This window comes from Dryobates pubescens, chromosome 6 (assembly GCF_014839835.1).
Source record: "Dryobates pubescens isolate bDryPub1 chromosome 6, bDryPub1.pri, whole genome shotgun sequence".
In the NCBI taxonomy this organism is placed as follows: Eukaryota; Metazoa; Chordata; class Aves; order Piciformes; family Picidae; genus Dryobates; species Dryobates pubescens.
The window spans coordinates 23,089,247-23,109,087 of record NC_071617.1 but is presented as its reverse complement, the minus strand read 5'-3'; the positions used below and the strand labels follow the sequence as shown (position 1 = coordinate 23,109,087).

The following is a 19,841-nucleotide window of genomic DNA, read 5'->3' as shown; positions in this document are numbered from 1 at the left end:
TGCTATTTTCAAGACATACTTGTTAAGCGGAAGTCTAACAGGTCGCAAATGGCAGATAGTGGCAGCCTCAATAACCTGCTTTGAGGGAGGACCTTCTAAGTTTTTCACTGCTTCTCTTACAATCTTCTGAAACTTCTTCACTTCTTCCAGCTGGATTGTGAGCAAATATTGAAGGCCCCTGCAGTCACGGAATCTGATTTAAAGAAAAAGGGAACTAATTGCACACTCAGTCACCAAATTCAAATGTAACTCAGTATTTTGAAGTAAAAGAGAAATAGCTAACAATCGAGGAGAACACACAAAGTTCATGTTACAAGCAAATGGAATACAAACTTGAACAGAGAAGGTTTCACCTCAACCTGAGGAGAAGCTTCTTTACAGTAAGGGTGATGGAACACTGGAACCGGCTGCCCAGCGAGGTTGTGGAGACTTTCAAAACCTGCCTGGATGCATTTCTGTGTGGCCTACCCTAGGTGATCCTGCTTTTGGCAGGGGGCTTGGACTTGATAACCTCTGGAGGTCCCTTCCAACCTCTAACATTCTGTGACATGCTTAATATGACTACATGGAATACTGCTGGAAATTATTCTCTTGTATTCCCAGAGATGATGCCTAGTATTTGCAGGCTAGGAGGACTGGAATGTGAATACAAACACCAGTTGAGCACTACCTATACTGTTTTTCCTGTGAGCAAGTGTCTCACATCATTACCTGCATTAACTATCTCTAGTAGCTAGAGATTAGCACCTATTGCTTCCACTTTGTAAGATGATGCATTTGAAGTTTATTGCATATGCCTAAACAAATTTTAAAAGGAAATAAAGTTTAGTACCTATTTTACTAGGAACCTGTTGAGACAGATTTTCCAAAGTTATATATCCTGTAAGCAACAGTAATAATAAAAAAAACCCAAACAACTCCATGAACAGTTAATTTCAAATGATTAAAAAAAAAAAAAAGGCAAAAAAAATTCCAATATGCTTTGGGAAAGCTTATAGACAGATGCAGATATATGAGCTCAGCATAAACATGCAAACAATCCTTCCCTCAAATTTATTTTGATCGGCCATGAAACATTCGTATCCAGACTCGCAGACTGGTTGAGGTTGGAAGTGGCTTCTGGAGGTTGTCTTGTCCAACCCCTCTTCTCAATCAGCATCACCTAGAACTGATTGCCTAGGACCATGCCTAGATGGCTTTTGAGTATATTCAAGGGTGGACACTCCACAATCTCTCTGGGCAACCTGTGCAAATGCATGGTCACACCCACCACCCCCCTCAAAAGCGTTTCCTGATTGTCTTGGATAGGGTAGGATAGGGTAAATTCTGTCACAAGAAGCTAGGAGAAGCCACAGTCAAGAAGGCCAGCTGAACCAGCCAGTGGGTATTCCATGCCATACATATGTCATGCCTGCTATATATATACACACACACACACACAAATTTAACTAAAATATCATTCATATAGACTGTATTTAAGAGCATAAGACTATTCATATTATCTGGAGAAAAACTGCCTTAAATTAAAAAATGAGAATGCTCTCCTTATACCTCACTTTTCTGTGATGAACTTTAGGAGCTGGAGCACACAATGCACAAGAGAAGCCTTAAAATGAGATTGCTCAGGGAAGACCTTATTGCTTTCTACATTTACCTAACTGGAAGTTGCAGAGATGAAGCCAGTTTTCTCAAAGATGCATGGTGAAAGGACGTGATAAAGGACACAAGATTCAACACAGGAAATACTAACTAGATGAAAAAACAAAATTAAAAATCCTTCCAATTCCACCAAGTATGGGCTTCACATAGACATCAGGAAATCTTCTTCATGGAGATACCCTAATCTTAAAAGGGCATGTCCCTTTGCAACCTATCGGGCTGAATCTACGAGTACAGGTCTGGACCTATAAGCTGGGGGCTGGTCCAGGTGACCTTCAGATACCCTTTCTAATCCGTTATTCTGTGACTGCACACTGTAACAATTGTACTGTTGTCTCTAACATGAAGTCAAACCAAATTTCGTTGTTCAGAAAAAAGGTGATGCTATTTCATGGTGTTACACAAGGATGTTATGATATTGTCTGTTGACTTTCCATTTAAATAAGTTTCTTTTAGCAGTTATTAAATTTTAATGCATTAAAATATGAAACTTTCTTGCTCGGCAGCTGCATGAGTACAGAAGACTGTAAAACCACACTAGATAATACAAAGGAACATTCAAAAGAACACTTGTCAAGGAGAAAACTGTAACTGTCCTGCTTTTCTCTCCAAGTCTTCTATCTATTTACACTTTGTAGGGGACTGCTCTTGAAATTTAAATTGCAGCCTAGATACTTAGAAGCAAAAATGCCTGCTATTTAATTGAAACTGTTAGCATAAACTGATAAAAGGACTTGAGCAGACTTAACTGTATTCATTAGCCTATTTTAGCTATTCTCTTACTTCTCTGCCATGGAGAGTTTATTAGTCTGCTGTTTGTAGTTGCAGGTTATTTCATTTCGCACACGTTGAACAAGTTCCTCATCAATAGCATACTGTATTGCTGTCTGGATGACATCCAACCACCAAGGAGAACCTGAATGTATCTGTATGCAAAAGAACAAATTTATCCATGAACATTCAACAAACTAATTTACTCATTACAGCAGAGGATTATGCAGCTCTTTAGGACACACTAAAACACAGACTAGTAAATTCCATGGAAAGTGTAAAATAAGAGTATGTGTGAAAAATATCCCTTTTCCTGTTTAAGTGAATATACAACTGAAAAATTTTCTACATTCCCACCTACTTCCACACCTTCAAGTCGCTTCTATGAAGTTACATTCACTGAGGCCACCTACACAGAGTAGCCTCATAGAGATACTGTATTCTCGAAGTTTCCTCATTCTCTGCCTCAAAAGGAGATGAAAAAATCATTCAATCAGCAAAAGCAAGTTCTCTGTAAAATTAATAGATTTACACTGAAGTGACCTAATTAATTTTAAAAGGTGAAAGAAGATGCGGAAGTTTACTTCCTCAGGTGCCATCTGCATACTAGTAAAGAAATAATAAAGAAATGGGGGCAAGTGACAAGCAGCATTTCAAGTCAGGCATCATCAGTTACATGAAACCTGAATTACATATTGACTAAACACAATTAAGGCTTAAGCACAATTACTAAATGCATGTCCAAGAACAGCTCCTTTGAAAGTAACTGAAAAACCATTTGATAAAGCTCAAAAATGTTTCAAGGCCAAAACTTATTTACCTAAAACTACAGGAAAAACATAGTTAATATAAATATATATATATATATTTATATATATATATAAATATATATGGTGTTAAACTGGAAGAACTATCAGATATAATAAAAAGCTAGAGTTCTGGATAAACAGATAAAAATTATCTTAAAAAACCCCATACCAACACCACAAAAAAAAAACCCTAGACAAACAAGAAAATCCAACCAAATCTCAAAATTCAGACACTAAGTATGTAGAAGGTACCTGCCTTTCTCTGGAGCTCCCGAATAGTCTGGAGAACTGGCTGCAAAGCCTGATGGGCTTCTGCAACTTCTGCATTGGATTTACTCATGTAATGTTGTCGAAGTTGTTCTGCCTGTATGGAAACAAGAGCTTAAATTAAGCACAAATCATTTTTATGAGGAAAAATTGAAAAGGTAAAAACTCTCCAGCTACCATAATGTTTTAAAACAGTTAGCTACCTATGTGCTACCCAATTTGATTCATAAGCAGTATTTCACAATCATTTTTTCTTCTAGAATCCAGCGTTTATTAGCAATTAAAAACCAAATCAAACCAAACCAAACCAAACACATTTGAGAAGACAAATGGCTACAAAGATGCCAACTATGCAATTCTGCTTTTGGATAAGCCCAAACAACACAACAGGAATGCACTGCATTACAAAAAGCTACTCAAACTTAATGCCTGATTTTTACTTCTTTGTACATTAAAATATATTGTGTTGAATTGGCAAACAACAAAAAGATCCTAGAACAACGTGAGAACAGGACAATTTAAATTACTTGCATATAAAACTTATCCATAAAGTTAAAAGAAAGGTTTACATTTTAAATTTTCACTTCTGACAGTGAAAACTCCTCTTGATTGTACTGTGGCAATGCCTACATACCAATACCATTTTATTTGAGATTTTAAAAAGTGATGAACATATAACTTACATTTCTTACAAGTAATATATACACATACACGGCTTCACCATTACATTCTGATTTCATTAAACATCTTTACTTTGTGCATTTTAGAGTGTGTTTAAGTCTTTCTTCTTTTTGTTTGCTATTATCAAGGCAATTATATAATTGTTACAGACGGAGCCCAGTTTATGAGGAGTGGACAGGACTCAGGCATTTGGTTGAGCTACTGGCAAAAGACAGCTAAGAAAACCAACTTCTGCTTCACATTTATAAGCAAAATACAAATTTTTTGATTGTTGTTTTCACAATAATGCCAGAAGAAAGTAACACAAAACTTCCTAGAGTTACAGGACACTAAAAAAGTAAGGGGAACATTTCTATAAAGGCTGGTAGAAAATTCTTCAAATATTTAAGAGAGTAAGTTTCATTAAAACAGGAAAAAAAAAAAGCTACCTATGCAAAGAATTTGAATTAAAATGATCAAATATCACAAGATATCAAAATAATAAGACAGATACTGATCACCATCACAGAACTGGGGAGGCTGAACAAACTGGGTATGCCCAGCTTGGAGAAGGGAGGTTTAGAGCATACAAAATAGCAGCACTCCAGCAGCCAGAAAGAAATCACCAAGAATTGTGAGACAGGCACTTTACTGAAGTACATGGCAAGTGAACAAGGGACAGTGGCTATACATTGGAATGGGAAGTTCTATCTGAATTTTTCCCCCATGGTTCCCCCTCCCACACTATTAGGATTATGAAGACTTGGAACAGGTTGCTCAGATAGTTGAGAAAGTTTTCATTGGAGGTTTTAATGGTCCAGCTGGATAAAGCCCTGAGATACCTGGTCAGAAATCAGTGTTGCCTCTGCTCTGTGGTGGAGGTTCAGCTAGAGACCTCCCAAGGAGCTTTACAACCCAAATGATGCCTCAGTAATGATGTTCTTTTGCAAATGTGGTTTATATGTCCACTATGAGAAACCAGGGAGGAACAGTGATGCCAGATACCTTGCCAGGTATTTCCCTACTTAAGGGTACAGTTCAACAGGCTTACTCACACCATAACCAGCACACAGTGACTTGCTCATTTGGTCAGCCTTTCCAGATATTTAGGCAGTACAAAAGTGACAGGGGTGAATCAGTTGCTTTAGGAAATGCGAGTACAATATAAGTAATACAGGGAGAGCCTGGACAAATGCCACTGGCAAAATTTAGGCTGTGAAGGAAACTCTGAATCAGGACCTTCTCAAGAAGGTTTCGGAGAATGTATCAGTACCACACACAGGACCAAAAAGAGAAGTAGAAAACCAGCTTCAAGACATACTTGAGAAGATGCATTAGACATTACATAACAGAGACCACCAAGCATTCAGAACAGTACCATTACACTGGACATATCTGATTTCATCTCACACAGTAAACAACTCTTAGGTTTATGAGCCTGAAAGGAAATATATGTAGTTAACCTGAAAGCTATTTGATAATTTTTTTTTGTTAGAGAAAAAATTGAAGGCTGAAAATTACAAAGGCACTCTTCAATATGTATTTAAATGAAAACTGACCTCTTCTGCAAGTCGGCTATCACGCAAAGTCGGGGGAATTCCTGGGTGCTTTGCCAACAACAATTCCATCAAATTGTGTGTAGAATGAAGTCTCTAAATTACACAAAGTCAACAACAATCATGAAAAAATACATTGCAATATCTGTGACAGGAAAAGCTTAAACAGCAATGAAAGCTTGCAGTAAGAAATTAGTATTCACTCCAAATTAATTTTATTTTGTCTCTGCTACATCTGGAAGCATCTTATATAGAAAATAAATATTCTTTCCCCCATTTTACTGAGGTAGCAAATAAAATACCTCAAAAGCAAATCAGCAGGCAAGTTTCATACCAAGTCATCAGGCTTTGTTCCAAACTCACCCTCCCTATCAAATCAGCCCCTGAACATTGCAGAAAACAAATTTGTTACCTCAGAGCACACTCTTCTGTAAGTATCTTTCACAATATTATAAGGAGACCTTTCACTTAGCCTACATGAAGCTCTTGGGACCTGTTTTTCCTCCTTATACTTTATTTTGCTTTAATTTTTTTTACAGTTTTTAAGTTTCCAAAATAAAAGACGACTGACTAACACATTTTTGTTTGTTATTAGGGCAAGTCTATTCCCCTTTTCTAGGTTCATCCTACATATTCCAAACCAGAACCCTAATATTATGCTTCCTGCACATCTCCCATAAACTCATACTAATATAGTCTCCAGTATCATGAACTTGTGCCTTTCTCACCTCCTTGATTCACCTTTGCACCTATTACTATCTCAGCCACTGAAGAGCACTGGCCAGCAATGGTTTACCATTCTCTTAAAAGAGGCAAGCCTTCACAACTAGGAAATACTCATCAGAAATTGAGTTTTATTCACGAGGCAGTATTAAGGCAGTGAATATTTTCAGGGAAAAAAAACAAGCCCACAATTCTTTATTTGATTCCATAATGCAGTAGAACAGTTAAACTGCTCATAATAATATTGTTAATTAAACAAATTTATGCTAATATAGATATGCTAAGAGAAGAATGCCTCTGGGAAGTCACAAAAGAAGTGCCACAGAGCCATAAGATCACACAATAATCAAATAATGACTTACTCAGTGAAGCAAGCAAAGTAAATAAATATACAACAGATCATTTCTTGTTTACCTCTAACATTCTGAATACTTTAGTATGCTAAAAAGAAATTTGGTTAATTTAGAACTAATATTTCTTGGAAAAATAAGTAAAAAGATGTTACTTCAAAAAACACTGCTTTTTTTATCATCAAGATACATTAATAGTTCTAATAAAGTATTCAAAAGGTATTACTATATTGCCTGAAAAGAAAATTGATTTTGATTCTTCTCCATGTTTTGAATTCCTTTCAGAGAACATCTTACGCAATGCAACAATTTTATTATTCTTTATCATTTGGAACATTAATATCATTCCCAATGATAACCCAGCATTCTGTATTTGTAAGATGTAATATAGTGCCATTAATGTGAGCAGTCACATACACATGTCTAGGAATTCAGCTTGTTATCTTTGTTGCAGAACAGCAGGTGGAGTTCACTCACAAGTAAAAGCTGAGAAGCACAGTAGCTTTTTTTAAAAGGTCACCAGACAGATTTTTTTTCCAAAGACTGTGATAAGGACAGCAAGCTGAAAGAATCATTCAGCACACCACTGGGAGAAAGAAAAGACTGGCCTGTGGAATGAAATATAAGTATTCTAGTTCTCCACTGTGTCTCCTTTATATTTCAATGCTCACTCACTTGCAATGAATCTGTTTTGAGCTTTTCTTTGTGCTCTTCAGATGATCGTAACACTTCTCTGTACAGCTCAGCAGCCAGCGCGTATTCTCCTTAAAAAAAGAGTGTAACAAAAACATACACATATTGTGTTGGTTTTTAAATACATAAGCATCCATGACTGGCCAGCATAATATAATAAGATGTTTTCAGAGAGGCTGCATATCTGCTTGTCTTCAAGCAAATCTTCCCTACTCATGGCAGGCTACCCCCCGACTGCCAAAAAACCCAGGAAATGGGAAAAAGACAGAGTATTATATTTTACAAAGACTAGAGTAGTTTCCAAATTCAATATCTTTCATGACTGCAAGATCTGTAGGCTCCTTGATCTTAAAATATGTATTCACAGTTGCCTAAGTCCAAAAATTCTCAAATTAAGAAAAAAAACCCCACACTCTACAACTCACTGCAGTGACGCATTACTAGATTTGCACTGCAAACGTTATCGCTCTTTCACTGACAACAATGAAAGCTGTGTCTTACTTCAAAAAAGCAGAAATGACTAAATACATGCAAGGAGCATAAATATTGATGTAAGCTGCTAACATCACAACCACTTTTCATAAAATAGACTATATAAATTTCAATAAATTAAAAAAAAATGGAGTTGCATATGGAAAAGCAGCAAAAAAAATAAATTTCTCTTTTCCCAACTGACACAAAGTTGCTTATTCTTAAAACATGGAGAAGATACAGACATGAAAGGCATAAAGACAGATAACAGAGTAAACCAAAAATTATCTCCTTACATATCTGGAAGTGTAACAACCCTATTTCAACAAGATTTGCTGCTTCTTGCATTGAAACAGTTGCCAGTTGTAAGTGTGTATGCCTGCAATAGAGTATTGTCATTGGTAGCAACAGCCAAAAGCTATGTGCTGAAACTGCACGGCCTCAAGCTTGAGGCATGTCAGGTCTCCTTTGAATTCTTCTTGACCTGTCTGGACTTGGCTTAGCTGTGACAGCAATTTCTCTACTTCACTAAATATCTGTGGATGATTTTTTTCCCTTGTGTTTTTTGTTGGTGGTTTTGGTTTTTTCTTTAAACTTTTGTTTATCTTAGTGTGGTACAATGACAGCTTTCTGCAGATAGCAGTAACAAGCAGTTATTCCATGTAGAATGAGATATTTACAACTAACACAATGATATAGAGAAATACAGGCCTAGTAATAATAGCAGAGGCCTTGAACAGTAAACATATAGGATGCAGTGTAGAGTACAGCCATGGGATGCTAAAAAATGGTGCACAGGCTTGGCAGTGAATAAGGAAGACATGGCTACAAACAACTCACCCACAGAAATGCAGACCTACAGCTGGACAAAACTGGTTTTAGGGACAACAAAGAGAACAAAGAAATAGTATGTAACATTCATAAACGGCATCACGTACACTAAATTTGGTGTTAACATGGAGTGCAGACGAATGAAAGAAAGTGTGAAAGTGTGCTAGCAAACATAAAAATGACCCTAATTGGATCCTCGAGTAAGAAAGAAAAAACTGTCACCACAAACATCTCATTCCTCCTGACAAAGAACTCCAGGTGGTATACAACTACCCATCGCAGATACCCCAGGATGAAACCACTGACCTCAGGACCCAGAAGGACAGTGGAAAGGTGTACATAAAAGCATGAAAACACAGTAGAAACAAGTCAAAGTGATTATTACTTTTTTCCCCACTGGTAACAATAAGACCTGTAAGATCTCAATTATAAACACATTCATTTCCTATTAGTATCTATATAAGGTGTGCTTCCTCCTTGCTTGTGTAGTGAGTGCAACAGTAAGGCTAGGGAAACTGGAAGTTATTGACCAGAACTCTGCCTAAAACCTGGTTGCTGTTTTTAACACCCTCACCAGATGCAATTTTTGCCAGCCTGCTTTTCAAGAAAGGCCAGACATTGTCTTTGCTATCAGTGTATTTCAGAAGTATTTCATCTGTACAGAAGTCTTTTTAAGCACTTAATTCTATCTGAAAAACTAGATCTCCACCCTGCAGTCATCACAACGCATTTCAAACATACTAACTACAGTCTAGTCTTTCAATAGGCAAGTTAAAAACAGAACAGGCAGTTTGCTTGTTCTCTGCTTTGAAAATAGACTTCAGTATGAGCTGGAAAAATTCAAGCAGTTTGTCAACTTCAGAAAACTTATTGCTTGACAAAGAGGCATTTTCTTCCACATTCACGACTCAATAATTTTCATTTATTATTATTTTGTTTAGTGCCATTCAAAGCTTTATCTCCTCCTAAATAAGACAAAAACTACACTGACAGAGATGTATAGCAGGCAGCAGCGAAGGGATTCCACAGTCAAAGCAGCAGTTTGCACAGCAGGGACCTCAAAGGAAGCCCAGAAAGTACTACTGGTAAAGCAAAACCAGATTAAGTACAGTTACACAAGATGACTTATTTTATCCTCACAGTACAAATAGATGATAGAATCAAGAAAGAATACAAAACAAAATAGCCAAAATACTTGTCAAAGATGCACCAAACAACACCAATTCTTTTCTCCCTCACCTAGAATGAATGCTTTTGTTACACACTATGGCTTTTCCCCTGAATTATAAAAATAAATAAATAAATAAGGTTTTATATGGTGGCATCTAAACCCTAATTAGTCTACTAAAAAGTGTAAAGAGTATGCTGTAACCATCCAGTCTTACCTTTAATGATATGGATACCAGCTAAGCCATTAAGAGCACACACCAACTGTCGGTGAGCTTCCTCGCATTCAGTTCGACATTTTTTCTGCAGAGAGGTTAACAGTTCCTCCATGGTCATGGTGCTGAAATGGAGACCAAATGGCTCAGATTTGAAGCAAGCCCACAGTACTACAGAATGAAAACTGTCATCCTGTGGAACATGGAAGATTGTTACGTACATCCAACACACTGTGCAAATGTTTAATTGAGATTTAGTTACTTATTAAATTAACCCCGGTTGTCAGGTTTCCCCCCAGCTAGAGCTTTACCCTGACTTCAGTATGTCAAGAGGTTGACACCTTCTAAAAATAAAAAGAAGTAAGAAATGAGAGGAAAATTAGGATTGGGGAAAAATCTTTCACAAGGCAAAATACTTTGTTCCATCTGTTACAGTGGTGAACTGGAAACAGGCAAAAATAGATTTCATTTTGATACAAGCTGTTCAAATTAAAACAGGTACAAAAGACTACATTTATCCCCTTTGCTACCAATTCAAACATTGAAAATACATGAGCTGTCAAGGTAAAGATGAAAATGTGTGAATTGAGGACAGTGAAGATTAACAAGTATGATTTTATGCTTTCTTACATTTGTTTGTAACATTTGTAATTCATGAGAGCAATTTAGTCAGAAGAGAATTAGTTCAATATAAAAATACAGGAAACAGAGAGGTAAGAAGAAGAAGCAAGATAAGAAACAACAGAATAAAGCATGAAAGATAGCTTGGAGTAAGGCCAAGCAGTAAAGAATCCAAGCAAGAGTGGCAACAGTCTACAACACTTGAGCAGAGGCTGCTTCTTTGACCAATTGTGAGACCAGACCCATCCTCTTCCTGAATCTCTGCTCATCAGCCTCATTCACCTTCTGGAGAAGCATTTATTATTTCATGTTTACTGCTGTGGAGCAGAGGTGAAATAACTTCTGAACAGTCTAAGCCCAATGTATGCTGGTATTCTCCTTGCAACAGTTCCATTTGCAGAAACTGTTCCTTGGGTATACACTGCACACTAGAGCAGGCTTTAAATCAACGTTATTTATAGTTAGCTGAATTTTGCAAAGTACTGCAAACACATATAGTACTTGCCACTCATACTCCAATACTTCTGCTATTACTACTTACCTTTCATTTTCAAAGCCATTAGCAGTTAAAAGACAAAAACCCCAATAAATAAACAAACAACAATAAAAAAACATAAAAGCAAATGATATATATATAAAGCATGCAATTTCATACACAGCCTAGGATTACCAGTTTAGACCAAAAAAAAAAAGTGAGGAGGTTTACTCAGTCTACCTAGGGGAGCCTAGGAAACTCCCTGGTAAGGCTGTATTTTTGCTGAGTAGATGTTTTCATTTACTGCCTTCACTGCCCAAGTGGGAAAAAGAAAAAAAAACAAAATTAAATCTAGCAAAGAATGTGCTCCAAACTCATTCCTGTTTCAGGTCAGTTCCTGTTAACCATATGCTCCAGCATCAACTTTGTTTCAGTAAATTTCTCTTATTCGTTGAAGTTCCTAGCGCAGAATTTCATCATTATACTCCTACATATGACCAAAACCAGACACCACCAGGATGAAACCACTGACCTCAGGAAGCCAGAAGCAACCACAGTTACTCTGCAACTATTCCATCCAAATCAACACAGTACTAAGCTGTCCTCAGCATACTCAGCTCAGTTAACATGTTTCATTTGTATTTCACTGGGTCATTTTAATGCAAATAATCTTGTATGGGCCAGAGGGAATAATGATTTCTTCCATGTTTGAGTCCTTGCTTTCACACTAGCAGACTGTTAGAAAGTGCTGCAGCACAGTGCCTGCCATTGGTCCCTGCTGAAGCAGGTGCAAAGTCAGTTACAGCTGCTTAGGAGCTCTGGGTGCCCTGTACAAGAAAGGGGAAAGACTAGGACACAAAACTTCATAAAGGGACAGAAAGAGACTAAATAGAATGGATGAGCACCACCAGGAAACTGTAGAAATAACACAATTAGTGTTAAAAGTTTAAGATCTTCCCTACCTGCAGTTTAAAAAAACCCAACCCAGTGTTCTAAGAGTCTGGAATAGAAATTGCACATTCTTTCACATCTTCTAACTGACCCAACAATGTAGCAACCATATTTTGCGAAGAGCACTAGCAACATGCTTTTGGTCTAACAATGACAGAGACCAAGCTGGTATTTGCAGGGTATTTGTGAGGAAAACTATTTTGAAAGCAGGGGAAAAAAAAACAAACAAAAAAACCAAAAGGCATTTCAATAGCCTTCAAATTTGGATCTACATTTCTACATTTACAAAGTCTACATTTTCTTTGAATTAAAGACTTATTCCCATTCTGTTTAATCATTTTGACTGTTGTTCTCATTCATAAACATGAGGATTTTTAAGAGACAAAAGAAAATCAGTAGGCTTATTTAAAACTGTTTCACACTCAGTTTGTTATCCTGCAACACCCTGGTATACATCAGCATGGTATGGTTAAAATACTACTTCAGAAACAACTATCTCATAGCAACATAGTATTCAGTGTTCTTTACCAGAAAAACTGCACTAAACGCCTTACTACATCCTATGTAGCTTCTTAGGTCAGACAGCTTAGTGTGGCATAGTTACATGTTTAACTAAAGTATAAAACTAGTCTTGTTTGAGAACTGTACTAGATCTTCCCCTGTTAGGACAATTAGAGTTTTGCTTTGAATAAAGAAAGCCATTTAGAAAGTGACAGAAATTCACCTTTTCTGTAATGGCAAGAACTCTCCTCGAACAGCTTGTGGATGACAGCAGGCCTGCCTCAGCCGCAGCAAAGGGTACAGAATAGAAGTCACAGTCCTTCTATCTAGGCTACTAAGCTTAAGAGTCCAGTCTGAAATCTTCCTGAGTTTTGCCAATGCATCTTGGCAGCACACCTCATGCTGGCGATGATAGAAGTGTCTCTCCACAGGAGAAAAGTGAAGCCAGTGTACATTTTCTGTCTGAGGGGGGATTTGAATCTGCAATTAAAAAAAAAAAAAGAATTTGCAAATAAATCTGTTGATAAATGTTGCTTAGTAATTTTAAACCCCAAAACTCTCATTTACTTGGTCAATCACATCCTTCTTTGCTGATCTCCACATTATCTTGGCAATTAGACTGTAGAGAGGCTGAGGATTTTTCCTACAGTAAGGTCGATATAAAAGCTGGTCCCACCAATGTTTGACCCAGTAAGGATCGACTCCAAGGAAAAGGACTAATCCATACAGATCTGTAAAGACAAGAAATTAGTTTAGTACAATGTTTGTGTTTTACAATTTCATCTATCTCAGAAAAAAAAAAAAAGAATTAACTTTCAGAGAAAGGTAACCTTTTCCACTCATTTTACAGTCATTCCCTCACCAAAATAGCTAATTCGATGCAGCGGGTTGGGTGGGGGAAGGTGGGGGTTCTCTTCTTTAGCTAGTTGTTGGTTTGCATAGAACTTGCTGAAATATAACTATTTATGAGAAACTCATTTCAAGTTTAGCAGAACAGAAAGATTAATTTAAGCCTACTCCTAGCAGAGGGTGAGAGGCAAAAAACCATGATTGCACATGGTTACCTGGGTTTGCCAGGTTTTGTAAAACAATATTGCTCCGTAACATTACTTCACAGCCTGCTGTGTACCAACTGTCTGTTGCCCACCAACCTAAAAGGAGCTTTCACTTTCTACTACAGCAGAAGAAATTAACAGAACACATTTTTGTTGTTGATTGCTAATTGTATCCAACTCAGAAACCCATCATTTTGGGGGTTGGAATTTAAAGATGTACTCGCTTCAAGCTTGTATCTAGTCTTAGTGGAGAAATACAGAAGCACATTTAAATACTGCATGTGGACAATGTAGAAACAGAAATACATGGTTGTATCTTATGCACAGTTCTTTAAGATCTAGTGGCTACATTCTTTATTCTTCTCTTCTGTTCTTTATGGTAACTTTGGTATTCAGCTGAAAGCCGTAAGACATTCTCCAAATACAGATCAAAGGAAGAAAAATCCTGGGAATCATTTCTATGCAGCAAGCAGTTGTTTACCCAGAGGTTCTATGCCATTTTCTTACAGCAGCAGCAGCACGTATTCAGATTAATAAGCAGGTTTCTTCAGTATAGCCTCCTGAGTGCCTGGTCAACATGTATTATGGGCAACATGACATTTTGGATTTGTATTAAATCAACATTATCACACAAAAACTTGAACAAGTTAATCATGATGGTCAAATCAAGCACTTTCTCCTATAGTGCTTATTTTATTAACTACGTATTCTCACAACTAGTAAGTGCATTTATAAATTCAATTCATGGAATCATAGAATGGTCTGGGTTGGAAAGGACCTCCAAAGGTCATCTAGTCCACCCCCCTCTGCAGTAAGCAGGGGCATCCTCAGCTAGATCAGGTTGCATCATTATATAATTCATAATTACATAATGAATTTAATCTACAATATTTAATGATAGTTTAGTATTTGAACAACAGTTCACAAATACACATAAACACACTGATTTTTCACTTTCAAACTCATTGTTTCCATGTGTAGCACATATTTCTAAATCAATTAAAGAGAAAAGAAATCAGTTCTTTTTCTTTTTTCCTATCTTTGCCTGAAGCCTGCCTACAGAACCTGAGCACCTCACAAAAGAGACAAGATAAATGACACCTGCTAAAATACAGCTCCCTACACCATGCATCTCAATTCATTATGCACTTACATAAGGACTTAATAGGAGTTCAGTAAGCTTTAGTACCATTTTTAGAACTCATAATCATGGCACTTTATGCCCACAGTAATCCATACAGGGCTATGCATAAAACAAATACAGCCTGATTGCTGTATTTGACAGTTAGAAGGATGCTGTAGCCAGAGTAGACTATCTTTAGGTGCACTAGAGAAGGGTTAATACTTGCATGCAGCTAAGTGAACACTGAAGAGCAGACTTGGAGTCAACTGTCGGACATAAAGCTCCTCTATTCCAAAAAGTGTTTAGCTTAATTTGAGGAGATAAGATTTCAGTTCTGTGATTTTCACATTGATACATTTATTGATGGCTTTATAACATGGTTAAAGTTTATGGCTTACAAAGTCACTGCAAAACTTGCAGACATTTTAACTGCTTCAAACCTAACTATCAACACATAGAACAAACACAGACAACATTGCTACAAAATCCCTCCAAATCTCACCTTCCAGTCCTCGTTGCACAGGAGTGCCACTAACACACCAGCGATTGATTCCACTTAAACGGAGTGCCATTTCAGCAGCCTAATGAACAAAGACAGAATCAGTGGTAGGAAAGGAAAAACAGGGTGAAACAGTTTGAAAACACAAGGACCTATTTTTAAGAAGTATCACAGTATCACTAAGGTTGGAAGAGACCTCAAAGATCATCGAGTCCAACCTGTCACCACAGACCTCATGAATAGACCATGGCACCAAGTGCCATGTCCAATCCCTTCTTGAACACCTCCACCACCTCCCTGGGCAGCCCATTCCAATGACGAATGACTCTCTCCTGTGAAGAACTTTCTCCTCACCTCGAGCCTAAGCTTCCCCTGGTGCAGCTTGAGACTGTCCCCCCTTGTTCTGGTGCTGGTTGCTAGAGAGAAGAGACCAACCCCTTCCTGGCTACAACCACCTTTCAGGTAGTTGTAGAGAGCAATGATGTCACCCCTGAGCCTCCTCTTCTCCAGGCTAAACAATCCCAGCTCCCTCAGCTTCTCCTCATAGGGCTTGTGGTCTGAGTATCTTTTAAGTCTGAATATCTTTTCAATTTGTAAGATTAGAAGACCTGTAAGCACCATTGGTACAACATATTCGAAAGGTTTGTATTTTTGAAGTTAAATGAAAGCTGATAAAAGTCACACACAGTTCCAACTAATCAAGTGCATTAAGGGTTTGGAAAAGGCAAGTATTTAGCAATAGAAAACTGTATGTAAAATAACAAAAGCATTTAAGACATATAAGCACTACTTTTGCTTTGGGGAAAAAAAGACTGGAAAAATACTAATTAAAATAATCTCCTTATGCAGACTAAAGCCCTAGAGTCTACAGACATGCTGATGACTACTTTAGCTCCTAGACCCAAAGGATATATCTATACCTCTGAATAGACTAGTGTCTTGTTAGAAACTATCAAACACCATATACAAAATGGTGAACTAGTTCCTTAAACTGTCAGTGTAGATTGTAAGTATTTTTTCAGCCGGATATACTTCACAGTTTGCCAAAATTCCAACAAGAGAACCATTTAACAGTAAATACCTCCATCAGAAAATTCACTTCTAAAGAAAAAATGACTGTACTTAACGTTAAGAGAGGGAGAAGGGGAGTCTATTATATCATTTACAATAAGCTTGCTAAAGCCTTTTCAAGTTAAATAATGCACGACTGGGAATGTCATACCTTTGCAGTAGTGCACTCAACCATTTGTGCTTCATCAAGGCAGATCCTCCACCATTCCACTGCCACTAAGGGGCTTGGGATGGCCATGTACCGCTTCTGGTTCCTGAAACGGCGCCCGTCTTTGCTGTTACTGTGGGGTATATCTACATAGTTCAGCTCAGTGCGGAGGACGTCGTATGTGGTAATGACCACATCCTGCTCTGCCAACATGTGTGGCTGCAAAAAGCCATGCTTCTTCACACCTTGATACACCTACACAGATTCGAAATTGATAGCACAACAGCAAAAGAATACTATTAAGAGACACCAGTAAAAATACAAAAATACCAGTACAGCTTAATATGTGCATACTTTTAGAACACTTCCTCATATAACATGAAATAATCTGTAGAACCTGCATCACATAGTAGGAATAGAATAGAATAAACCAGGTTGGAAGAGACCTTCAAGATCATGTCCAGCCTATCATCCAACACCACCCAACCAACTAAACCATGCAACCAAGCACCCTATCAAGTCTCCTCCTGAATAGCATAGCAGGAAATCCATGCAAGTAACACAGGTAATAAATGCAATCTATATATAAAAAAAAGAAATTTGCATCAATGTCTCAGTATTCATAACTTTGCAAAGGGGAAAAAAAAAAGATGATTTAAGTATTTGCTATAAGCTATTTGTTGTAAAAGGTTTATGATTAAGTATTCTTTAATGTTGTACAGAAAAACGTCATGTCAGTGTTATGTGTCCTGTCCTCCTCTTTACCACTGGTTTATTACCTTTCTCCCTACTGCCCCAAGCATTCAGCAAAGAAAGATGTACAGGGCAAAACATTTCTAAAAAACAGAAATTATACTCTGGGTATTATTTTATCTACAAGAAAGGACTTTTACAGAGACTCATGAAACAGAAAGACTATCTTAGTAAGAAACAATTCCTGTACACCCACAGAATATTATTATAAACCTTTCATATTGGTATTTGTTCTAATATCAGAAATATTTTTCTTATCCTCCTTATCACTTTAAGCATAATCCCTCAGAAACATACAGCAGTACAAATAAAAAGATTGGCAAGCTAAATCAAACATTTTACTATATGCTTCCCTGCAGCAGCATTCTGTATCTAAAGATAATACAGTGCATATTATGAGTCTTATTATACTTACAATATCAAAACAAGTTAAAATTTCGACTAACTTGTGGTATAACACAATATAATATTTTTATAATGAGCATTTTCTAATATCCAGGATTCTTAGCTACTGAAAGTAATGATTACAAGAGCTGTATATCAATCCTCCTCTTTTCTTTCTCATACAAACTTTTTCTCTTGCACTCAGTTTACCTAAGGAATCTAATTTAAATTCACAGGCATTCACTGATTACTTCACAAATGCTATCATCAGGTATCATCATATCACTGAACTATTAATATTAGTCACAACATTAAAATAGGTAGGGCTTTCATATGAAAGATACAACATCATCTCTGTCTTTTTTAGGAAAAAAAAAAAATCTATATTCTAGTCTCATCTTCAAACAGCTAGCATCTTTCTATTCCTCTCTCATCCTGCAAGTTCATGATAAATCATGAACACTTACCAAGGCAGTCCATTCTTATCTGCAACTATCTTCAAACATTTTTACCATTTGAGAAAAATCACAATCTTTTCAATCCCTCATATCATCACAAACTTTAATGTACCCTTAATTCACCAACTAATAGTTAAAAATACCAAAATTAAGGTGACTATAAAACCTCAGTTGATTTCCCCCCCTCTTTTTACCCCTTGACGATCAACCCATGATTTCACAGTCATTGTACTTTTTCTGCCAGTAATAACCTTCCTTTACAAAAGACTGTGCAACCAAGTCAGTGCACATGAACTAAAGAGGGAGAAGTGAGCAAGATTTTTATTTATCTTTTAAAAAGAGCATGCTTACTGAAGCAATTGGTTAGAAGAAAAAATAGCTGTTCAAGTCTAATAATCTCTTCCAAGTATTTATGAACAGTTTAGAACTTGGCCAAGGATTTGTTGTTTTCACAGCAGCAAGAAAGAAGACAACCTGCCACAAAGCAAGACCTACTGGTAAATATTAATTTCTTCTTCTATGACATAAAACCACTAGAATTTCCCATGAGTTGTAAATCAGTGGAAAAATAAAAGTCACCCTTCATATGCAATGCAAAACCAGTTAACATGAGAAACTGGTTCTTTGAAACACCTGCACTATTTTTAACTTTACAGAAAATAAAATGAACCAAACAAACAAACAACAAATTTTCATTTTGAACCAACATGGAAAGCAAGTCTGGATGACTTACAATCAGCAGGGGAAAAAAAAACCTCAAAAATAGTGTCTTAGAATGGAAATTTACACACAGTTTAATGTACTGACATTAAGCATTTAAGCTATTTTACTGCTACAATGTAAATTTACGCCTGACAGTTTTAAAAGCTGGTATTTACCTTGGACTGAGTGCCACAAAAGGTGTGCAAGTTGTACATCTTTCATTGTTGTATTACTGATACTCATACAAATGGCTTAGTGGATGCCTACAATTCATTTATATATTGGACATTTATGCAGGACAGCTAAAGGTGATATGTTCCTGAATATAAAGTTTCTGCTCTTTATCAATCAACTACTACTGTCATTTAAAACAAGGGTTCTCAAAGTACTTTACCATTACAAATGTTCTTGTCTACCAAAAATATGAAGGACACGACTATGTCAAATAGGAGACAACAACTAATCTTGAATTGTGTGAGAACTATATTTTAAAAAATCCTGTATAACCACAGTCTAATTATGTGTAGAATTAAGTTTTGTTTTAGTGATGGAACTATTTAGAAATCAAGTAAAAGGAAAATACAAGGTCTGCAGATAGGCAACATCCCATGAAATATGATGGATGTTATAGAGACAATGCCTAAGTTGTAACTGTGTTATTCTTAGTAAACATCAAAGAATACATACATAGAATACATAGAATAAACCAGGTTGGAAGAGACCTTCAAGATCATCGCGTCCAACACATCAACCAATCCAACACCACCTAAAGAACTAACCCAGGGCACCAAGCACCCCATCAAGTCTTCTCCTGAAAACCTCCAGTGATGGCGACTCCACCACCTCCCCAGGCAGCCCATTCCAATGGGCAATCACTCTTTCTGTATAGAACTTTTTCCTAACATCCAGCCTGAACCTCCCCTGGCCC

The 19,841-nt window shown here is 36.9% G+C and overlaps 1 protein-coding gene across 1 annotated transcript in view; it reads right to left on the bottom strand.

The window, feature by feature from the left end:
• Nucleotides 1-19,841, bottom strand: part of SHPRH (SNF2 histone linker PHD RING helicase) — a 52,480-nt gene that overhangs the window by 17,695 nt on the left and 14,944 nt on the right. The window contains exons 9-18 of the mRNA XM_009908815.2: nucleotides 16,620-16,871; nucleotides 15,401-15,479; nucleotides 13,288-13,451; nucleotides 12,944-13,200; nucleotides 10,176-10,297; nucleotides 7,471-7,559; nucleotides 5,726-5,818; nucleotides 3,496-3,603; nucleotides 2,443-2,585; nucleotides 20-193 (exon numbers count right to left, since the gene is read on the bottom strand). Coding sequence (XP_009907117.2) covers nucleotides 20-193; nucleotides 2,443-2,585; nucleotides 3,496-3,603; nucleotides 5,726-5,818; nucleotides 7,471-7,559; nucleotides 10,176-10,297; nucleotides 12,944-13,200; nucleotides 13,288-13,451; nucleotides 15,401-15,479; nucleotides 16,620-16,871 — 1,481 coding nt within the window. The remainder of the gene's footprint in view (nucleotides 1-19; nucleotides 194-2,442; nucleotides 2,586-3,495; nucleotides 3,604-5,725; nucleotides 5,819-7,470; nucleotides 7,560-10,175; nucleotides 10,298-12,943; nucleotides 13,201-13,287; nucleotides 13,452-15,400; nucleotides 15,480-16,619; nucleotides 16,872-19,841) is intronic.